Below are 17260 nucleotides of genomic sequence, written 5' to 3' on the forward strand. Positions count from 1 at the left end.
TGTGCGCAGCGTAGAGTGCTCTCTGGGTGGCCTTAGAACAAGGTGTGACAGACGGCGCGGGACGGGTGGACAAACCGGCCGACAGCGCCTGCAGGGTGCACGAAACGGGTGGCAGATGGCGCCCCCGGGTAATGGGCGGCCCTGGGGCCACTGCGGCGCTAGGGACAGCGGGGCGGGCAGAGGACGGCGGGGGCGGGACAGAATAGACGAGAATCCCGCGGAGGTGAGGCTGGGGGGGCCGTCCCGCCCCCAAGGGCAGGCCCTGAGCCCCGGCCCCGCCCCGGCCCTCCGGGGTGTGGGCTCTGGCTCCGGCTCATCTGTGCTCCCTGTGCTAGCGAACCCGCGAGGGCGCCGACTCCCGCAGCCAGGGTGAGGGGGCCGGGGAGGGGGCGCCGCAGAGGTCCCGGCCCCGGAAATCGGGCGGGGACGGGAATGGGCTGGGGTTGCTGGGCTTTCTGACTCAGCCACACGCCCAGATTTCGGCTTTTCTCTCCCGGGCGGGACCGCGTAACTTCCTCCTTCCCGCCTGGACCCTCTCTCCCTTCTGGTCTGGCCTGGCTTGAGCCCCACGGGACCTCTTAACCACCCTGGACTCCTTCCCCAGGTTTCTGCGATACCCCAGTTCCTGGCCATCCGGGCCTGTCTGGGTGTACCCCCGGGACCTGAATAAGGGACGAGGGGCGGGGCTGAAGGGTTCTGGATGAAGGACCTGAGCAGGAAGGGATGGAGGTTACACGAGGGTTGGTGGGGCGAGTCAGATCAATGGGTCTGTAATCAGAGAAAGTATGGGAGTCAGCCAGAGATAGATGAGTGGAAAAGATGAGGACCATGGAGCTTAGGATGGGGGCCAGATTCTGAAGGTCACGTCACTTTGCTGAGGCTTCCTCATATTCCTAGGATGACAGCGACCCTGGAGAGCCCCTTCCCTTCTGGGGACGACCTGGACTCCAGCCAGTTACATATGGAGCCGGATGAGGTGGACACTCTGAGGGAGGGAGAGGACCCAGGTACACAGGGAGTATGAGCCTGAGGGAGGGAAGGTCTGGGTGCTGGGGCCTCTTGGATTCTATACCCTTGGCCTTTTTTTTCTTCCCAGCTGACAGAATGCATCCCTTTCTGGCTATCTACGACCTTCAGCCTCTGAAAGTACACCCTTTGGTGTTCGCCCCTGGGGTCCCTGTCACAGCCCAGGTGGTGGGCACTGAAAGATACACCAGTGGATCCAAGGTGGCTGGGCTGGCACCTGGGAGGGGCTTAGAGGGAATCCTGGCCAGACTGGGGGGACTGGGACCCAATCAGGGGACATGGATTCAGTTTCTCACACCCCCAGATAGGAACCTGCACTCTATATTCTGTCCGCTTGACTCATGGTGACTTTACATGGACAACCAAGAAGAAGTTCCGTCATTTCCAAGAGTTACATCGGGACCTCCTGAGACACAAAGTCTTGATGAGTCTTCTTCCTCTGGCTCGGTGAGGGGGACCACACTGCTTCCTGTGAAGGGCAAGTGCCCCTTTCCTGTGACAAATATCACTTTTCTGCCTGTTTCACCCCCAGTTATAACCTTTCTTCTTCCCCCCAACTCTAGCTGCTGGGCCCCCTCCCCTGACCTGGTTACCAGGAAACTTTCTCTGCTCAGCTCTCCCTCTCCATGGTTCTATGCCAATATCTCAGCTGGGCTGAATGCCCAAAATGCCCTTGGCAGCCTTTCCCTTCTCTTGTCTCCATTCCCAGGGTAGGGAGCCTTCCTTCTGCCAGCATCTAGGCCTTCTCCCCTCCTCCAAGACCCCTCCTTCACTGTCTAGGCAGCAAGCCTTGCAACTCTTACCTGAGCCTCACCCCACCCCTTCCACAGCTTTGCTGTTGCCCATTCTCCAGGCCGAGAGGCAGCCAACAGAGAGATGCCCTCTCTACCCCGAGCAGGTCCTGAGGGCTCCACCAGACATGCAGCCAGCAAACAGGTGTGAGCAGACACGAGGTCCTCTGGAAAGGTATGCAGTGTGCAAAGGTCTCTGGTCTCATCTGTCTCTCTCTCTGTCATCCTTACTTTAGAAGTACCTGGAGAATTACCTCAATCATCTCCTGACCATGTCTTTCTATCGCAACTACCATGCTATGGTAAGGTCCAAAGACTGGATGCCTGGGTCCTTTGAGGTGGAGCAGGATAATTAGATCCCCAGGAGGCAGGGGGTGTCCTAACTCAGAATCACTTATTAGAGTTTGAGGGGTTGAAAGTCAGGCCTTCCCTCCAAGCTTTTGTTTTCCTCTGCAGACAGAGTTCCTGGAAGTCAGCCAGCTCTCCTTTATCCCAGACCTGGGCTCCAAAGGACTGTGAGTGTGTGGACCCCTCACCTAGCCATCTGCACACATCACTATCCGTGCCTGAGAACAAGGCAGGCAATGCAGGGTAGGCTAGGGTCTGGAGTCCCCACCCAGCATCTCTCTTTTCCTGATGTTCCTGCAGGGAAGGGGTAATCCGGAAGCGCTCCGGTGGTCACCATGTTCCTGGCTTCACCTGTTGTGGCCGAGACCAAGTTTGCTATCGCTGGTCCAAGAGGTGAGGGCTTAGGCTAAGCAGCCAGACAGTGGATACAGGTGAGGAGGGAGATTGGGAGGGCAGGGAAGAAAGCACAGAGCCCTTCCTGCTCCAGGTGGCTGGTGGTGAAAGACTCCTTCCTGTTGTACATGCGCCTGGAGACTGGTGCCATCTCATTTGTTCAGCTCTTTGACCCTGGCTTCGAGGTGCAGGTGGGGAAAAGGAGAACAGAGGCACGGTATGGGGTGCGGATCGATACCTCCCACAGGTAAGAGCTCCCTGGTATGAGAGTCAACTGGTGAGTGGAGAACAGCCCATGGTCCTGAATTGAGTTTAGCAGAAAACATCACAGGAGAGGAAGGCTTTTCTACCCCCACCCTCTGGATCCACTACAGTTTTAAAGCAGGGAACAAGTTCAGCCAGATGCTTGGTATGCTCTTAAAGTCAGGACTAAAGGACATGGGGGTTAGTACAAGCCTGGAGGAAGGGCTTCCAATGTAAAATGGCATTCATTCATTTATTCATTCAACAAATCTAATTGCCTGATACAATGCTAGTTTCTGAGGACACAACTGTGAGTAAGGTAGGTGTATGCCCTGTGTCTATGGAGTTATGATTAGGGGCAAGGAAAGAAGTGGGGATAAGTAATAACCAGTTCCGGGCACAGAGGTGGAGGCCTGTACTCCCAGCAACTCAGGAAGCTGAAGCAAGAGGATCCCAAACTTGAGACCAACCTCAGCAACTTAGTGAGGCCCTGTCTCAAAATAAAATATAAAAAAGGTCTGGGGATGTGGCTCAGTGGTAAAGTACCTCTGGGTTCAGTCCCAGTCCCCCCACCTCCTACCCCCCCCCCAAAAAAAAGAAAGGAAAAATAAAGAAAAGTAACAGCCAAAGCTGGGAAGTCTCTGGGCAAGACCATAGGTGGTTCATCTCATTGTTTCTGTCCAGGTCCTTGATTCTCAAGTGCAGCAGCTACCGGCAGGCACGGTGGTGGGGCCAGGAGATCACTGAGCTGGCACAGGGCCCAGGCAAAGACTTCTTACAGCTGCACCGGCATGACAGCTATGCCCCACCCAGGCCTGGGACCCTAGCCCGGTGGTGAGACCCTGAAATCCCTCTGAGCTTGTGTGTGGCTTTCTTGACCCCCTTGGTCTTCTCTGAGTTCTTGACCCTCTCTTTTATCGACTCTGACACCTTCTGATTCCAATGCCCACTTTGATTCCTCCAATCTCCCAGATTGCTTTAACCACACTGATTGATGCCGCTGACCTCCCCTCCTTCCTAACTGCTGACCTCTTAGGAACTTTTTAATCTCTCTGATTTTGTTTGTTTTCTTTCTATCTTTTATTACTTTCTTTCTTTCTTTTTCTTTTCATACTAGAGATTGAACTTAGGGGTACTTTACAACTGAGCTATATCCCCAGTCCAATTTATTTTTTATTTTGAGACAAATCTTGCTAAGTTGTTTAGGGCCTCACTAAGTTGCTGAGGCTGGCCTCAAACTTGAGATCCTCCTGCCTCAGCTTTCTGAGTCGCTGGGATTACAGGCCTGAACCCCCACACCCAGCTGAACCCTCTCTGCTTGTGATCTCCTCAAATCTCTCTGATTTATTCCTTCATTTATTAAGCATTTTCTAAGTACCTACTATATGCCCATCCAGTGCTGGCAATGATACAGGCTTCTTTGGTTTAGGGAAGTAGGTGATCTAATAATAAAACAATGTGAACTTGCTGTAAGCATGATAGATAGAGTGTAAGGAGCCCAGAGCGGGAGCATCTGCACCGGCAATGGAATGTCAGAACCAACTTCCAGAAGGCATAATCCTGAGGTTTGCTTTAGCAAGATAAAGAAAATGGAGAAGGGCAGTCCAGGCAAAGAATGTAGAAATAGCTTGACATGTTTGGGAACCTTGAAGACTGATTATTACTGCAGAGAGGAACAGTCAGAGAAGAGCCTAGGAGTCAGTAGCACTTGATCTTGCAGGGTCAGTGTGCTAAGCCAAGAGGTCAGACTTTACCACAGGCAGAGGGGAGTGGTGGAATGAATTTTTTCTTGGAGGTAGTGTTGAGATTTAAAAAAAAAAAAATACAAGAACTAACAATAGCTACCACTACATAGCATTTCCTTTGTTCCACAAACTAATTGTTTTATATGCATTAACCTTTGGATCCTCACAACTCTGTGAAGTAGGTGCAGCTGTCTCTCTTTTGTAGATGAGAAAACTGGGGCAAGAAGATGTTAGGTAATTTACCCAAGGTCACACTTATTGTGAACACTTGAACTGGGACTCAAATGTGGGAAGACAGGGTCAAGACTGCTCTTTACCACCATCCTAGACTGTTAGTTATTAAACGTCAAGGGGTAGGGCTGAGATGTAGCTCAGTGGTAGAGTGTTTGCCTAGCATGCATGAGGCACTGGGTTTGATCATCAGGGCCACATAAAAATAAATAAATAAAGCAAAGGTATTGTGTCCATCTACAACTTAAAAAAAAAAAAAAAAAAAAAGTCAAGGGCTAGCCCAGAGCAGTAACACATGCCTTCTGAATTCCAGCCACTTGGGAGGCTAAGGCAGGAGGATCTTGAGTTAAAAGCCAGCTTTGGCAATTTTGCAAGGCGTTAAGCAGCTCATTAAGACCCTGTTTCTAAATAAAATACAAAAAGGGCTGGGGATGTGGCCCAGTGATTAAGTACCCCTAAGTTTGATTCCTGGTACCAAAAAAAAAAAAAAAAAAGTCAAGGGCTAGGGATGTAGCTCAGTGGTAGAGTACCTTCCTAGTACTTTTTTTTTTTTAACCCAAGATCCTGTGTTTGATCCCCAACACTACAAACAAACAAACAAAAAGTCAAAATTCAGTAACACAATAAGTAAAAGACAGATTAAAAATTAACTCATTGGAGCTGGGGTCGTGGCTCAGAAGTAGAGCTCTCACCTAGCACACATGAGGCACTGGGTTCCATCCTCAGCACCACATAAAAATGAAATAAAAATATTGTGTCCACCTACAACTAAAAAATAAATATTAAAATAAAAACTCACTCATTACATAACACTCTATCTACTCCTCCTTACTCCTTCCTTATACCTGTCCCAGCAATCCCATTTCTCTTCCCAGAAATAACCCTGACAGTAGTGGATATTTATCCTCTTAGATCCTTTCCTGCATATTTTTATATGTGCATGCACATATGTTATTTTTTTAACATAAATGACATATGCATCTTCTTCTTGCAACTCCCCTCCACTTACTACATGTATTGGAGATTAAACATTTTGGTTATTTCCCATTTTCACTCTCTTAGACAATATTTCTATAAACAGTCTTTTCCTAAGCATTTTAGAATATGTATTCCTAGAAAGGGAAGTGTAACTCTGTGGTAAAACATGCAAAACCCTGGGTTAGGATCCCAGCATCACCACAAACAAACAAAAAGGAAAAAGAACATATATTACTAGAACTAAAATTACTATGTATATTTAATGGTATTGAAGAGTGTATGCATATGGGGCTGGGATGTAGCTCAGTGGTAGAATGCTTGCCTAGAATGCATGAGGCCTTGGATTTGATACCTAGTACTACCCCTCAAAAAGTTATCTCATTTTAATTTCAGTTTCTTGTTTGCGTATCTTTTCCTATTAACTATTTTTTAAACATTTTTTTTAGTTATAGATGGACACAATATCTTTACTTTTATTTATTTATTTTTATGTGGTGCTGAGGATCGAACCCAGTGCCTCATGCATGCCAGGCAAGCATTTGCCATTGAGCTACAGCTCCAGACCTGATTAACTATTTTAATTTTTTCTGTTCTTCGCCCATTCTTCAGTGTCTTTTTCTTAATCAATTTGCTGGAGCTCTTTATGTGTAATACATTAATCCTCCTAGTCTTTAGTCTGTTTCTTTAGTTTATTGTGTCTTTTATCATTTTTTTTAATGTAGCTCATATTGGCAGATCATACTGGTAAACCCTACTTTGATCCCCTGTGACTTTTCTGATAATTCCTGATCTTTGACTTTGCTGTCACCTCTGACTTATGACTGTCCTCCCATCTTCACTCTCCAGAACTTTCTGGCTTCTACCTCCCCTGACCTCCTTGGCTTGGCCTCCCCCCAGGTTCGTGAATGGGGCAGGTTACTTTGCTGCTGTAGCAGATGCCATCCTTCGAGCTCGAGAAGAGATTTTCATCACAGACTGGTGGTGAGTGGGGAAAGGCCTATGAGAGAAGGGGTAGGGTACACCCATAGCAGATCCGCATACAGGTGAAGCAAAGAGTGGCTGCCTGGCTGGAGCTCAGCTTGCCTCTTACCTACTGCCCTGAATACTAGGTTGAGTCCTGAGATTTACCTGAAGCGTCCAGCCCATTCAGACGACTGGAGACTGGACATTATGCTCAAGAGGAAGGCGGTGAGGAAAGTGGTCAAGCTAGAAAGGAGGAGTGGTGGGGTTGCATGTGGGTGAAGGTTGATTGGAAGGACAGTAGCAAGGGATAAGAAAGGGGATCTGAGACTTCAGGGGAGGGAAATATTCTTGTCCTGGCTCAGTGTCAGTCAGACATCACCTCTTCTCAGTACTGTCAGACTTCGTTCCTGGTGCCCATAGCACATTATTGTTACCTGGGGTGTACATGTATATCTCGTACTGGACTGATAAACAGCATTAGTTCTAGTTCAAAGCACAGCACCTGTCATATAAGGGGGCATTTGTGGATGTTGATAGCTGGGAGGAAGGCTACATGGATGATGGAAGGTGACTGGGTAAGTGGATGGATAGATAATGGAAAAGGAAATGAATGGAAGAATATGAGTTGGAAACATGGAGGCATACAGAGTGGGTGGGAAGGGGAATGAATGAGAGATGGTAGATAAGTTGATGAGTAGGCTGGGGATATAGCTCAGTTCGTTAAGTGCTTGTCTCACATGCAGAAGGCCCTGGGTTCAATCCCCAGCACCACAGGGGGGAAAAAAAGATGGTGAGTAAATGGTTGGGAAGATGGATAGATAGATAATGAAGGGTAGGTGGGTAGACGTGTGGATAGATGAGTGGATGAGTAGATAAGTCGGTCTTAAGTTTGCTTCAAGCATTAAGGCAGTGTTGCATGCAGAGCATCTAGGATCTTCAGGCAGGGTGGAGGGCCATATAGGAATCCTGAACATGAAGAAGGGAGGGAAGAAAGGGGCCAATCTGGGAGAGGTACAGGTTTTTAATTCCCTTATTCACCACCAGGAGGAGGGTGTCCGTGTGTCTGTACTGCTGTTTAAGGAAGTGGAATTGGCCTTGGGCATCAACAGTGGCTATAGCAAGAGGATGCTGATGCTGTTGCACCCCAATATAAAGGTTACTCTCTGCCTCAGAGACCCCTCCCACAGAAGAGTCCTCCTCACCACACTTCCCCATCCCCTCTAAGCCCCCTCCCTGGAGGTCTCATCCTTCCATCTTTCCCTCTCCATCTTCTCTTACCTAAATCCACCCTCACGAACTCCTTCCTCTACACATGCTCCAGGTGATGCGTCACCCAGACCAAGTGACATTGTGGGCTCATCATGAGAAACTTCTGGTAGTAGACCAAGTGGTGGCCTTCTTGGGGGGTCTGGACCTTGCCTATGGCCGCTGGGATGATCTACACTATCGACTCACTGACCTTGGAGACTCCTCTGAATCAACCACCCCACGGGTAATTTTCCCATGGCCTTCCTGAGATTCCCTCCAAACTCAGATAGTCGAAATCCATATGCCTTCCCAGCTCTACCCTTCCCCCTCCAGTCATTCCAAGCATTGCCCACCCTCAATCTTTCTAGAATCCCAAGAACCCACTTTGAAAATACTATAACCCAGTTTCTTCTCCATTTTCACTAACTAAAAGTGCAGCTGCAGGGAAGGGATGAAGGATCAAACTCTCTTTCATTCCTACTGTCTCTGTCTCTCTCAGCCTATTTCAGTGTTCCTGTCTTCTCTTTGGCCTGGCTCTGTATAGCCCCATGACCTCGCCTTGCCCCGTGTTGCCCCTACAGCCTCCCACCCCATGCCCAGACTCTGCAACCACCCCAGACCTCTCTCACAACCAATTCTTCTGGCTGGGAAAGGACTACAGCAATCTTATCACCAAGGACTGGGTGCAGCTGGACCGGCCTTTTGAAGGTGAGGCTCCCTTCCTGCAAGGCCTCCAAGAGCTGGGAGCAGGGGCAGAAGTTGAGGCTGGGACTGAGAACTGGTTGATATGGTTAAAGATAATGTAACCTTCCATCTGGTAGCCTCCTCCTCCTCCTCCTCCTGCCCCAGGTATCCCCAAGAGACCAGCCTAACCTCTCCCCTGACTCGCCTGGGGCTCCCAGATTTCATTGACAGGGAGACCACACCACGGATGCCATGGAGGGACGTTGGAGTGGTCATCCATGGCTCAGCTGCCCGAGACCTTGCCCGGCACTTCATCCAGCGCTGGAACTTCACCAAGGTGCTCACTCCTCCAGGGCATCTGGAAGTAGGGAGGGAGAGCCAGGCTTAGCTGCCCACCTCCTGCTAACTCTGCCATCCCTCTACCTCAGACCACCAAGGCCAAGTACAAGATACCCATGTACCCTTACCTGTTGCCTAAGTCCACCAGCACCGCACACCAGCTCCCCTTCACACTCCCTGGGGGACAGTGCACCACTGTGCAGGTGAGGCTCCTGACTTCAGCCAGATCACTCTTCCCTTTACCCCCAGTCCAGTGCCCCACCCATGTTCCCTGTTGTGAGAGCTCTCAAGATTCCACCTCCTCTGGGATTAGAAACCACATTATTTTCACTGTGCCACTAGGTCTTGCGGTCTGTGGACCGCTGGTCAGCAGGAACTTTGGAGAACTCTATCCTCAATGCCTACCTGCACACCATCAGGGAGAGCCAGCACTTCCTCTACATTGAGGTCTGATGGGGGTGAGGGTGGAGAAAGATGATGGAAGGGATGTCCCAGGGGAGAGGCTGAGAGTGCAAGTGTGATCCTGGAGGGCTGGTGTAGGTGGGCCTGGATTAGATGGGGAAGTGCAAGACCAAGGCCTGGGGTGGGGACAGGGGGGCAGGGAGTGAGGACAGGGCTTGGGGCCAGGCTGCTGATGTCTCTCTCTGGTCCCTGTCCCAGAATCAGTTCTTCATTAGCTGCTCAGATGGGCGTACGGTTCTGAACAAGGTGGGCGATGAGATTGTGGACAGAATCCTGAAGGCCCACAAGTAAGGTGGACTCAGGATGGTGGGGACAGTGGCATGGTTTAAGCCCAGCCAGAGCGGGTAGGGTTCACTTAAGGGACGGTCACACCTCTAATTCTGCCCCTTTCCCCAGGCAGGGACAGTGTTTCAGAGTATACGTGCTTTTGCCCTTGCTCCCTGGCTTCGAGGGTGACATCTCCACGGGTGGAGGTAACTCCATCCAGGCCATTCTGCACTTCACTTACAGGTGACCACAGCCAGGCTCTGCGTCTCATTCTGCCCATGCCCCCTCCTAACTCTGTCTTGACTCCTTCCTGCTAGACCTTTGAGGTCCACCTCTCCTGAAACCTCCCTTCCCTTGCCCAGCCTCCACCTCCCTCACCTTTTTTTTTTCCCTCTCAGGACCCTGTGTCGTGGGGAGTATTCAATCCTGCATCGCCTCAAAGCAGCCAGTGAGTGCTGGGGACTGGGTCAAGCCCCCACCAGACCTCTGAGGAGAGGGACCTTAGGGAGCTGGAGGTCTGGGAGTAAGGACAGGAGGCTGTCATTCTATTTTTTTTTTTTTTTATGGTACTGGGGAGATTGAATCCAAGGGTATTCTACCACTGAAGTATTCCCTAGCTCTTTTTGCTTAATTTCATTCATTTATTCAGTCATTTATTTTGAGGTACCAAGGATTGAACTCAGGGGCACTTGACTACTGAACCACATTCCCATCCCATTTCGTATTTTACTATTTAGAGACAGGGTCTTACTGAGTTGCTTAGTGCCTCAGTGTTGCTGAGGCCAGCTTTGAACTCACAGTCAGGTCCTGTCTCAGTCTCCAGAGCCATTAGGATTTCAGGCGTGTGCCACTGCGCCCAGTTTCATTTTATTTTTGAAACAGGGTCTTGCTAAGTTGCCCAGGCTGGCCTTTTGTCTCAGCCCCTCGAGTTGCTGGGATTACAGGCCTTTGCCATTGCATGGGGCTTGTCATTCTTCTGTGCTTCTGGGGCTACTCAGACCCCAGGTGGCCTTTCACTGCCAAGAGAAGTGTACAGATTAGACTCTAGACAGGGCTTCTGAAATGAGGAGAGAGGTGGGACAGGACCCCATCTGCACACAAAGGGTACTTCTCACCTCACTCCCCATCTTCTCTTATGTGCAGTGGGGACAGCGTGGCGGGACTACATGTCCATCTGCGGGCTCCGCACACACGGAGAGCTGGGTGGGCACCCAGTCTCAGAACTCATCTATATCCACAGCAAGCTGCTCATTGCAGATGACCGGACAGTCATCATTGGTCAGTTTTGGATCTGGGGCCCCCAGCATCAATAGGAGGGTGGAGAGAGGCAGAGGGGTGACAAGGGATGACAGAGATTGCAGTTGAGGGTCAAGGGAGGTTTTGCCCACAGGCCAGTTTTCTGATAAAGGTGATGGGATATTTGAGGATGCCCCTGGGCCAAGGCAGATGCAGCATGTCCTGCACCTACCACAGGTTCTGCGAACATCAATGACCGGAGCTTGCTGGGGAAGAGGGACAGCGAACTGGCGGTGCTGATTGAGGACACAGAGATGGAGCCATCCCTGATGGATGGGGCAGAATATCAGGCGGGCAGGTTTGCCTTGAGCTTGCGGAAGCACTGCTTCAGGTATAGCTGGGTGGGGTGCTGCAAGAAGGAGGGGGTGGGGGAGGGGGACTTGCCTTTTGAGTCAGATGTGAGAACTGCCTAGAGCTAGTGTTCAATTTCCCAGCAGGCAGACTAATCCAGTTTAGGCTATCAGCAAAGTAGGAACACCAAAAAAAGAAAAAAAAATTTAAAAATAGAAACGAATCAATGTTCTGTTGGACTCATTTACTTATTTTACAGTTTAATAGTGCCATCTAGTTTGAAGTACCAGAGTAGAGATACTATAACTTTTCTGATATTCATGTTCTCTAAAGATCATAATTTGGCTGCGGTTGTGGCTCAGTGGTAGAGCTTTTGCACTGGGTTTGATTCTCAGCAACACCTATAAATAAATAAATAAATACATAAATAGAATAAAGGTCCATTGACAACTAAAAAAAAAAAAATCTTAATTTGGCCCCGTCCGGATCTTTTCTTCCATAGTGTGATTCTCGGGGCAAATGCCCGGCCAGACCTGGATCTTCGAGACCCTATCTGTGATGACTTCTTCCAGTTGTGGCAAGAGACAGCAGAGAACAATGCCAATATCTATGAGCAGGTGGGATCTGAGGTGGGGGCTGGCCTTGGGGATTTGATGAATTATCTTGCTGAAGGTGGGGTGGAGAGAAACAGTCATTCTCAGAAAGGAGATGCGGGGGGAGGGGGACTTGCCTTTTGAGTAGGGAGCATTTACTATTAGGGGATTTAGTGGCCCCAGTCAACATGGGGGATATTGAGAAGTGGTATGGGGAGTCAAGAGTCTACACCAGTTAGCTTAGACTCTTGTGCAAGCGTCTCCAAGTGTAATTGGCTTCCATGCTTTCCTGCCCCCAGATCTTCCGCTGTCTGCCGTCTAATGCCACCCGTTCCCTGCGGACTCTCCGGGAATATGTGACCGTGGAACCTCTGGCCACAGTCAGCCCTTCCTTGGCCAGGTCTGAGCTCAATTTGGTCCAGGGCCACCTGGTTCACTTCCCTCTCAAGTTCTTGGAAGATGAGTCTTTGCTGCCCCCGCTGGGGAGCAAGGAGGGGATGATACCCCTAGAAGTGTGGACATAGCTGAGGCTTCAGACAGGGAGAGGTCACCAGCTGTGGAACTCTACCATGTTTGACTCTCTGTCCCTAAACCCTGAGGACTGAGGGTGGGTGCCCTTTGAGATCTGAGGAAGCAGGCATCCCTGGAGGGGACTAGAGAAATCATAGAGAACCTTTACTTGAAAAGTAGTCAAAGAGGCACTCCCAAACCTGGTCTGGGGAGGCAGAAGAGGGTCCCTTTGAGGTTCATCCTCCCTGCCTCGGCATTGAAACCACTGCTCCAGAGAAGCATAATTCCTACCAGACGCCTGGAGTCAAGCTTCTTATTCTAGGAGGAGGGGACTCTACCCTGGGCATTCCCCATCTCTCCTTCTTTTGCCCTTGGACCCCCTCCCCACCCCAGGGTCTCTCAGCCCATTGCTGCCAAGATGGAGGGAAGGATAGAACCACTTCTGGCTGCAGCCCCCACTGGGGTCAGGGAGGAAGGCACACTAACTCCCTCCACCAGCCTGCTGACAGACACTAACTTCTTACCAGTTCAATAAGCATTTCATAAATAAAAGTTTAGAAAAGGCATATGCCTCTTCATTGAAGGAGTTTAGTGCTTGTCTCAGGCACCCCCTTCCTGCCCACAAAGGACACCAATCTCCTACACCTTCTCCCCCATCCCCGCTCCTTTCTTCTTCCTGTCTGCATGCATCTCTGTGCTTCTGTCTGTAGCTTCAGAGCACAGTGCTGCTGCTTCAGTAGAAGGAAAGGCAACACAAAACCAAGACACGGAGAACACTGGAGCTTATACTGCAGCTGCCAATGACAGGGGTGCCCTGAGAAGAGCCTGAGTGGCTGCCTCTTATTCAAGTGGCAGCACCCAGAGGAGCTTAGTAAAACCCCTTTGGAATGGTTAAGAAGTACATGTTTGAGTCTAGGAGTACAGCTCAGGGGTAGAACTCATGTTTAGCATGCATAAGGCCCTGCCTGGGTTCAAAGCCCAACACACACACACACACACACACACACACACACACACACACACAGTATAGGCTTGGCCAGGTACAGTGGCTCACACCTGTAGTCTGAATAACTCAGGAAGCTAAAGCAAAAGGATTGCAAGCTTGAGAATGATTCAGCAAGACCCTTTCTCAAAAAATAAAAAGGACTGGGAATGTAGCTCTGGTGGAGTGCTCCTGGATTTAATCCCCAGTACCATATAGGGACAGGGCTATAAGATCAAGGTCAGGGAAAACTGGATTTATCACTTATAAGTTAGGTGGCCTTATCAAGTCACACTAATTCTCTGGGCCTCAGTGGTCTGGACAGGAAAATGGGAATAATACTTATATGGCCAGCTTGCTATAAAGACTCAGTTGCTGACCTGAATATTAACTGAGCTCCTGCAATCTGCCAGCCACTGTTCTAGACTCACAGAATTAAGTATAGCAAATTCCCACCCTCAAGGCAGGTTGCAGTGCTTCACTGTCCAACATAGTAGCTACTAGCTACATGTGGTATTTCAATTTAAATGAATTAAAATGAGAGAGGGCGGAGGATGTGGCTCAGAGGTAGAGCTCTTGTCTGGCATGCTTAGGACCTTGATTCGAACCTCAACACCACAAATAACGAAAAGAAAGAGAAAGAGAAGCAAAAAAGAATTCAGTGCTTCACACTTGCCACATTTCAAGTGTTTAGTAGCCACTTATTGATAATAGCCCCCATACCATTCAATGCAGATATACACCATTTCCATATCTGCACAAAGTTCTATTGGAAGGAATGCCCAAGAGGAAAGCATAGTGGAGGAAAGAAGATAACACCAAACTGAGGATGGCTACCTCCCAGGAGAGGTACAAAACAGCTTCAACTCAACTGAAGTAGTGAATACGTAGTTTATGGAATATACATAAATGTATATATACACACAGTGTGTGTGTAAATATATATATATATATGCATATGTGTAATGGGTTTTATACATTTTTTTTTAATTTTACTAACATATTTATTTATTTATTCTTGGACTGGGGATTGAACCCAGGGTTGCTCTATCACTGAGCTACATCCCCAGTCCTTTTTATTTTTTACTTTGAGACAGGGTCTTACTAAATTGCCCAGGCTAGACTTGAATTTGTGAACCTCCTGCCTCAACTTTCTGAGTTGCTGAGATTACAGGTGTGGGCTACCATGCCTATCAATCACCAGTATCACAATTGGCCACAGAAGCAGAAAGAAACCAAGCATAGTACCGCACGTTTAATGAGGCTTCCTGCAAGATAGGGGATTCAGGGGGGTGATGATGGGAAGAGGACATAAAGTGCCCGCCCCATCCTTTCTTTTTTTTTTTTAATTAATTTTTTTTTCAGTATTGGGATTGAACCCAGGACCTTGTGCGTTTTTTTTTTTTTTTTTTTTTTTTAATATTTATTTTTTAGTTCTCAGCAGACACAACATCTTTGTATGTGGTGCTAAGGATCGAACCCGGGCCGCACGCATGCCAGGCGAGCACGCTACCGCTTGAGCCACATCCCCAGCACCCACACCCCCCCCCCCTTTCCTTTGAGTTCAGGTTTCTGGTTCTCTAAAGAAGCCACTGTCAGTGCCTGGATTCAATCCCCAGACCAAAAAAGCCACTTCTGTGCAAGAAATCCCCCTCCCACACAGAGCAATCTCTGGGTACTAATTGGTATTCTATTAATTAGCCTCATTGTTGGTACTAAGTACTTCTTTCCTAAGAAGACAATACCTCATAATTGTGGAGTGGGGTGGAGGCAGTAGTTGCCCCAGGCAGGGCCAGGGGCTAGATGGGCCTCTACTTAACATTGGCAACTTGACTTTCCTTCCTGAGTCCTCAAATCTTGATTGGAAGCCCTCTAGCAAGTGCCAGTGTTTAGTAAGGGAATAGTAGGAGAGGGCTTAGAATAAAAATAGTTATATTTGGGAGGTATCCGGGATTGAACCCAGGGATGCTTAACCACTAAGCCACACACCCCCAGCCCTATTTATTTTTTTGAAACTGGCTCTAAGTGGCTTAGGGCTTGGAAAAGTTGCTAAAGCTGGCTTAGGGGTTGAGGGTGTAGGTCAGTTGCAGAGCACCTGCTTGAAATGCCTCACATCCTGGGTTCAATCCCCAGCACCGAACCAAATAAAGTCTGTAGGCCCAGCATGGAGGGAAAGGTTGGTGGTAGACAACTAGGCCAATACAATATTCATTATTCCTCCAAGGGTTCTATAATTAATCTTTTGTTGTATGTTTGGGTCTGGGGATAGAAGCCATGCTAAACAGATGTTCTACCCCTAAACTATACCCCAGCTAGTTTTTGTTTGTTTCTTTTTGTGGTGCTGGGGATTGAACCCAGGGCCCTGTGCAAACAAGGCAAGTACTCTACCAAGTGAGTTACATCCCCAGCCACCCCAGCTGGTCTTATTTTTATTTAAAAAAAAAAATATTTTTTAGGTGGACATAAAAATCTTTATTTTTATATGGTGCTGAGGATCGAACCCAGCACCCCACCCATGCTAGGCGAGCACTTTACCACTGAGCCACATCCCCAGCCCCTTGTTATTTTTTAAAAGAGGTACTGCTTTCATTTATTTTTCCTTAAGAATTTAACCTTTATTTTATTTATTTGTTTTTGTGTGGTGTTGAGGCTCAAACCTAGCATAAGTGCCTCACTCATGCTAGGCAAGTGCTCTACCACTGAGCTACAATCCCAGCCTCTATTTATTTATCTATTTATTTATTTATGAGTTGTAGTTGGACACAATACCTTTATTTAATTTATTTTTTTGTGGTGCTGAGGATCGAACCCAGGGACTCGCACTTGCTAGACAAGCGCTCTACCATAAACCCAGCCCATCTTATTTTATTTTTGATGATGGGAATCTAACCTCAGGCCTCATGCATGGCAGGCAAACACTTTACTACTAAGCTATATCTCTAGCCCCTGTTGTATGTTTTGTATTTTAAATTTTCTTGATGCCTGGTCCAGGTCTCCCTCCACCATTAGTGTATCTTTTTGTTTTTATCATAGACAACTTAAAAATATACAAAAGTAGGGAACAGGATAAGGAATCTTCACAGATTCATGTTTATCCATAGATTCCTACTCTAACTTCGCTAATTATCATCTTGGAACCAGGTGTGGTAGCCCAGGCCCCTAATCCCAGCAATTACTCTGAGGCAGAAGTATCGCAAGTTGGAGGTCAGTGTCAGCAAGTTAGGGAGGCCCTTAGCAATTTAGCAAAACCCCATCTCAAAAAACAAAATAGTCAGGGGATGTAGCTCAGTGGTAAAGTGCCCCTGGGTTCAATTCCCAGTAAGAACAACAACAAAAAAGTAATTATCAGTTTAGGGCCAAACTTGTTCTTTGTCCTGTTTACCCCAGATTCCGTTGCCTCTTGAGGATTGGGTGACCATTTATTCCATCCCTGTGACTTTGATTTATTCATTCATTCATTTAATATCTATTAAACACTTTATGAGTCAGTCACTAGTAAATTTATTGAGGGTCTAGTATATGCTGAGTGCTTTACATTTATAATTGTATTTTATCCTAACATCTATTATTATCTCTGTTTTACAGATGATTAGAATTGAGCCTCAGAGAGGTAGTGATTTGCCTAAAGTGCTAACTTCAAATTCTATGTATTTTCTTGGGTGTGGTAGAGCGACCCTGAAATCTCAGCTACTTGTGAGGCTGAGGCAGGAAGATATAGCAAATGCCAGGTCAGCCTGGGCAACTTAGATCTTAGCTCAAAATAAAAAAATAAAAAAGGGACTGAGTGTGCTATTAGTGATGAAGCATTCCTGGATTCAATCCCTAATAGGGGTGGGGGTGGGGGAAGGGTGGGAGTGGAGAAATCTATAC

General features: G+C 48.2%; 1 protein-coding gene across 5 annotated transcripts; it reads left to right on the forward strand.

The window, feature by feature from the left end:
* On the forward strand, positions 1 to 13113 carry Pld2 (phospholipase D2). Of its 5 annotated transcripts, none has more exons than XM_076870202.1 (25): positions 1 to 42; positions 898 to 1007; positions 1097 to 1227; positions 1331 to 1473; positions 1857 to 1962; positions 2054 to 2119; positions 2274 to 2332; positions 2466 to 2558; positions 2653 to 2805; positions 3486 to 3635; positions 6653 to 6736; positions 6865 to 6943; positions 7763 to 7873; positions 8040 to 8210; positions 8548 to 8674; positions 8869 to 8987; positions 9079 to 9192; positions 9332 to 9436; positions 9650 to 9738; positions 9848 to 9961; positions 10117 to 10166; positions 10862 to 10996; positions 11192 to 11345; positions 11808 to 11922; positions 12198 to 13113. In XM_076870202.1, the coding sequence occupies exons 2-25, from the start codon at positions 899 to 901 to the stop codon at positions 12420 to 12422; spliced, it is 2802 nt and encodes a 933-aa protein (XP_076726317.1). In that variant the 5' UTR covers positions 1 to 42; position 898; the 3' UTR covers positions 12423 to 13113. The 5 variants fall into 5 exon arrangements, with proteins under 5 accessions (XP_076726317.1, XP_076726315.1, XP_076726316.1 ...); XM_076870200.1 differs by lacking the exon at positions 1 to 42 and adding an exon at positions 277 to 369; XM_076870201.1 differs by lacking the exon at positions 1 to 42 and adding an exon at positions 525 to 604.
* Positions 13114 to 17260: the final 4147 nt, after the last annotated feature.

This window comes from Callospermophilus lateralis, chromosome 11 (genome assembly GCF_048772815.1).
Source record: "Callospermophilus lateralis isolate mCalLat2 chromosome 11, mCalLat2.hap1, whole genome shotgun sequence".
Lineage (NCBI taxonomy): Eukaryota > Metazoa > Chordata > Mammalia > Rodentia > Sciuridae > Callospermophilus > Callospermophilus lateralis.

Coding starts and splice junctions, on each gene's coding strand:
- Pld2 (XM_076870202.1), top strand. CDS start 899: ATGACAGCGACCCTGGAGAGCCCCTTCCCTTCTGGGGACGACCTGGAC. Junction 1,474..1,856: donor AGTCTTCTTCCTCTGGCTCG/GTGAGGGGGACC, acceptor CCCCTTCCACAG/CTTTGCTGTTGCCCATTCTC. Junction 11,923..12,197: donor ATGCCAATATCTATGAGCAG/GTGGGATCTGAG, acceptor TCCTGCCCCCAG/ATCTTCCGCTGTCTGCCGTC.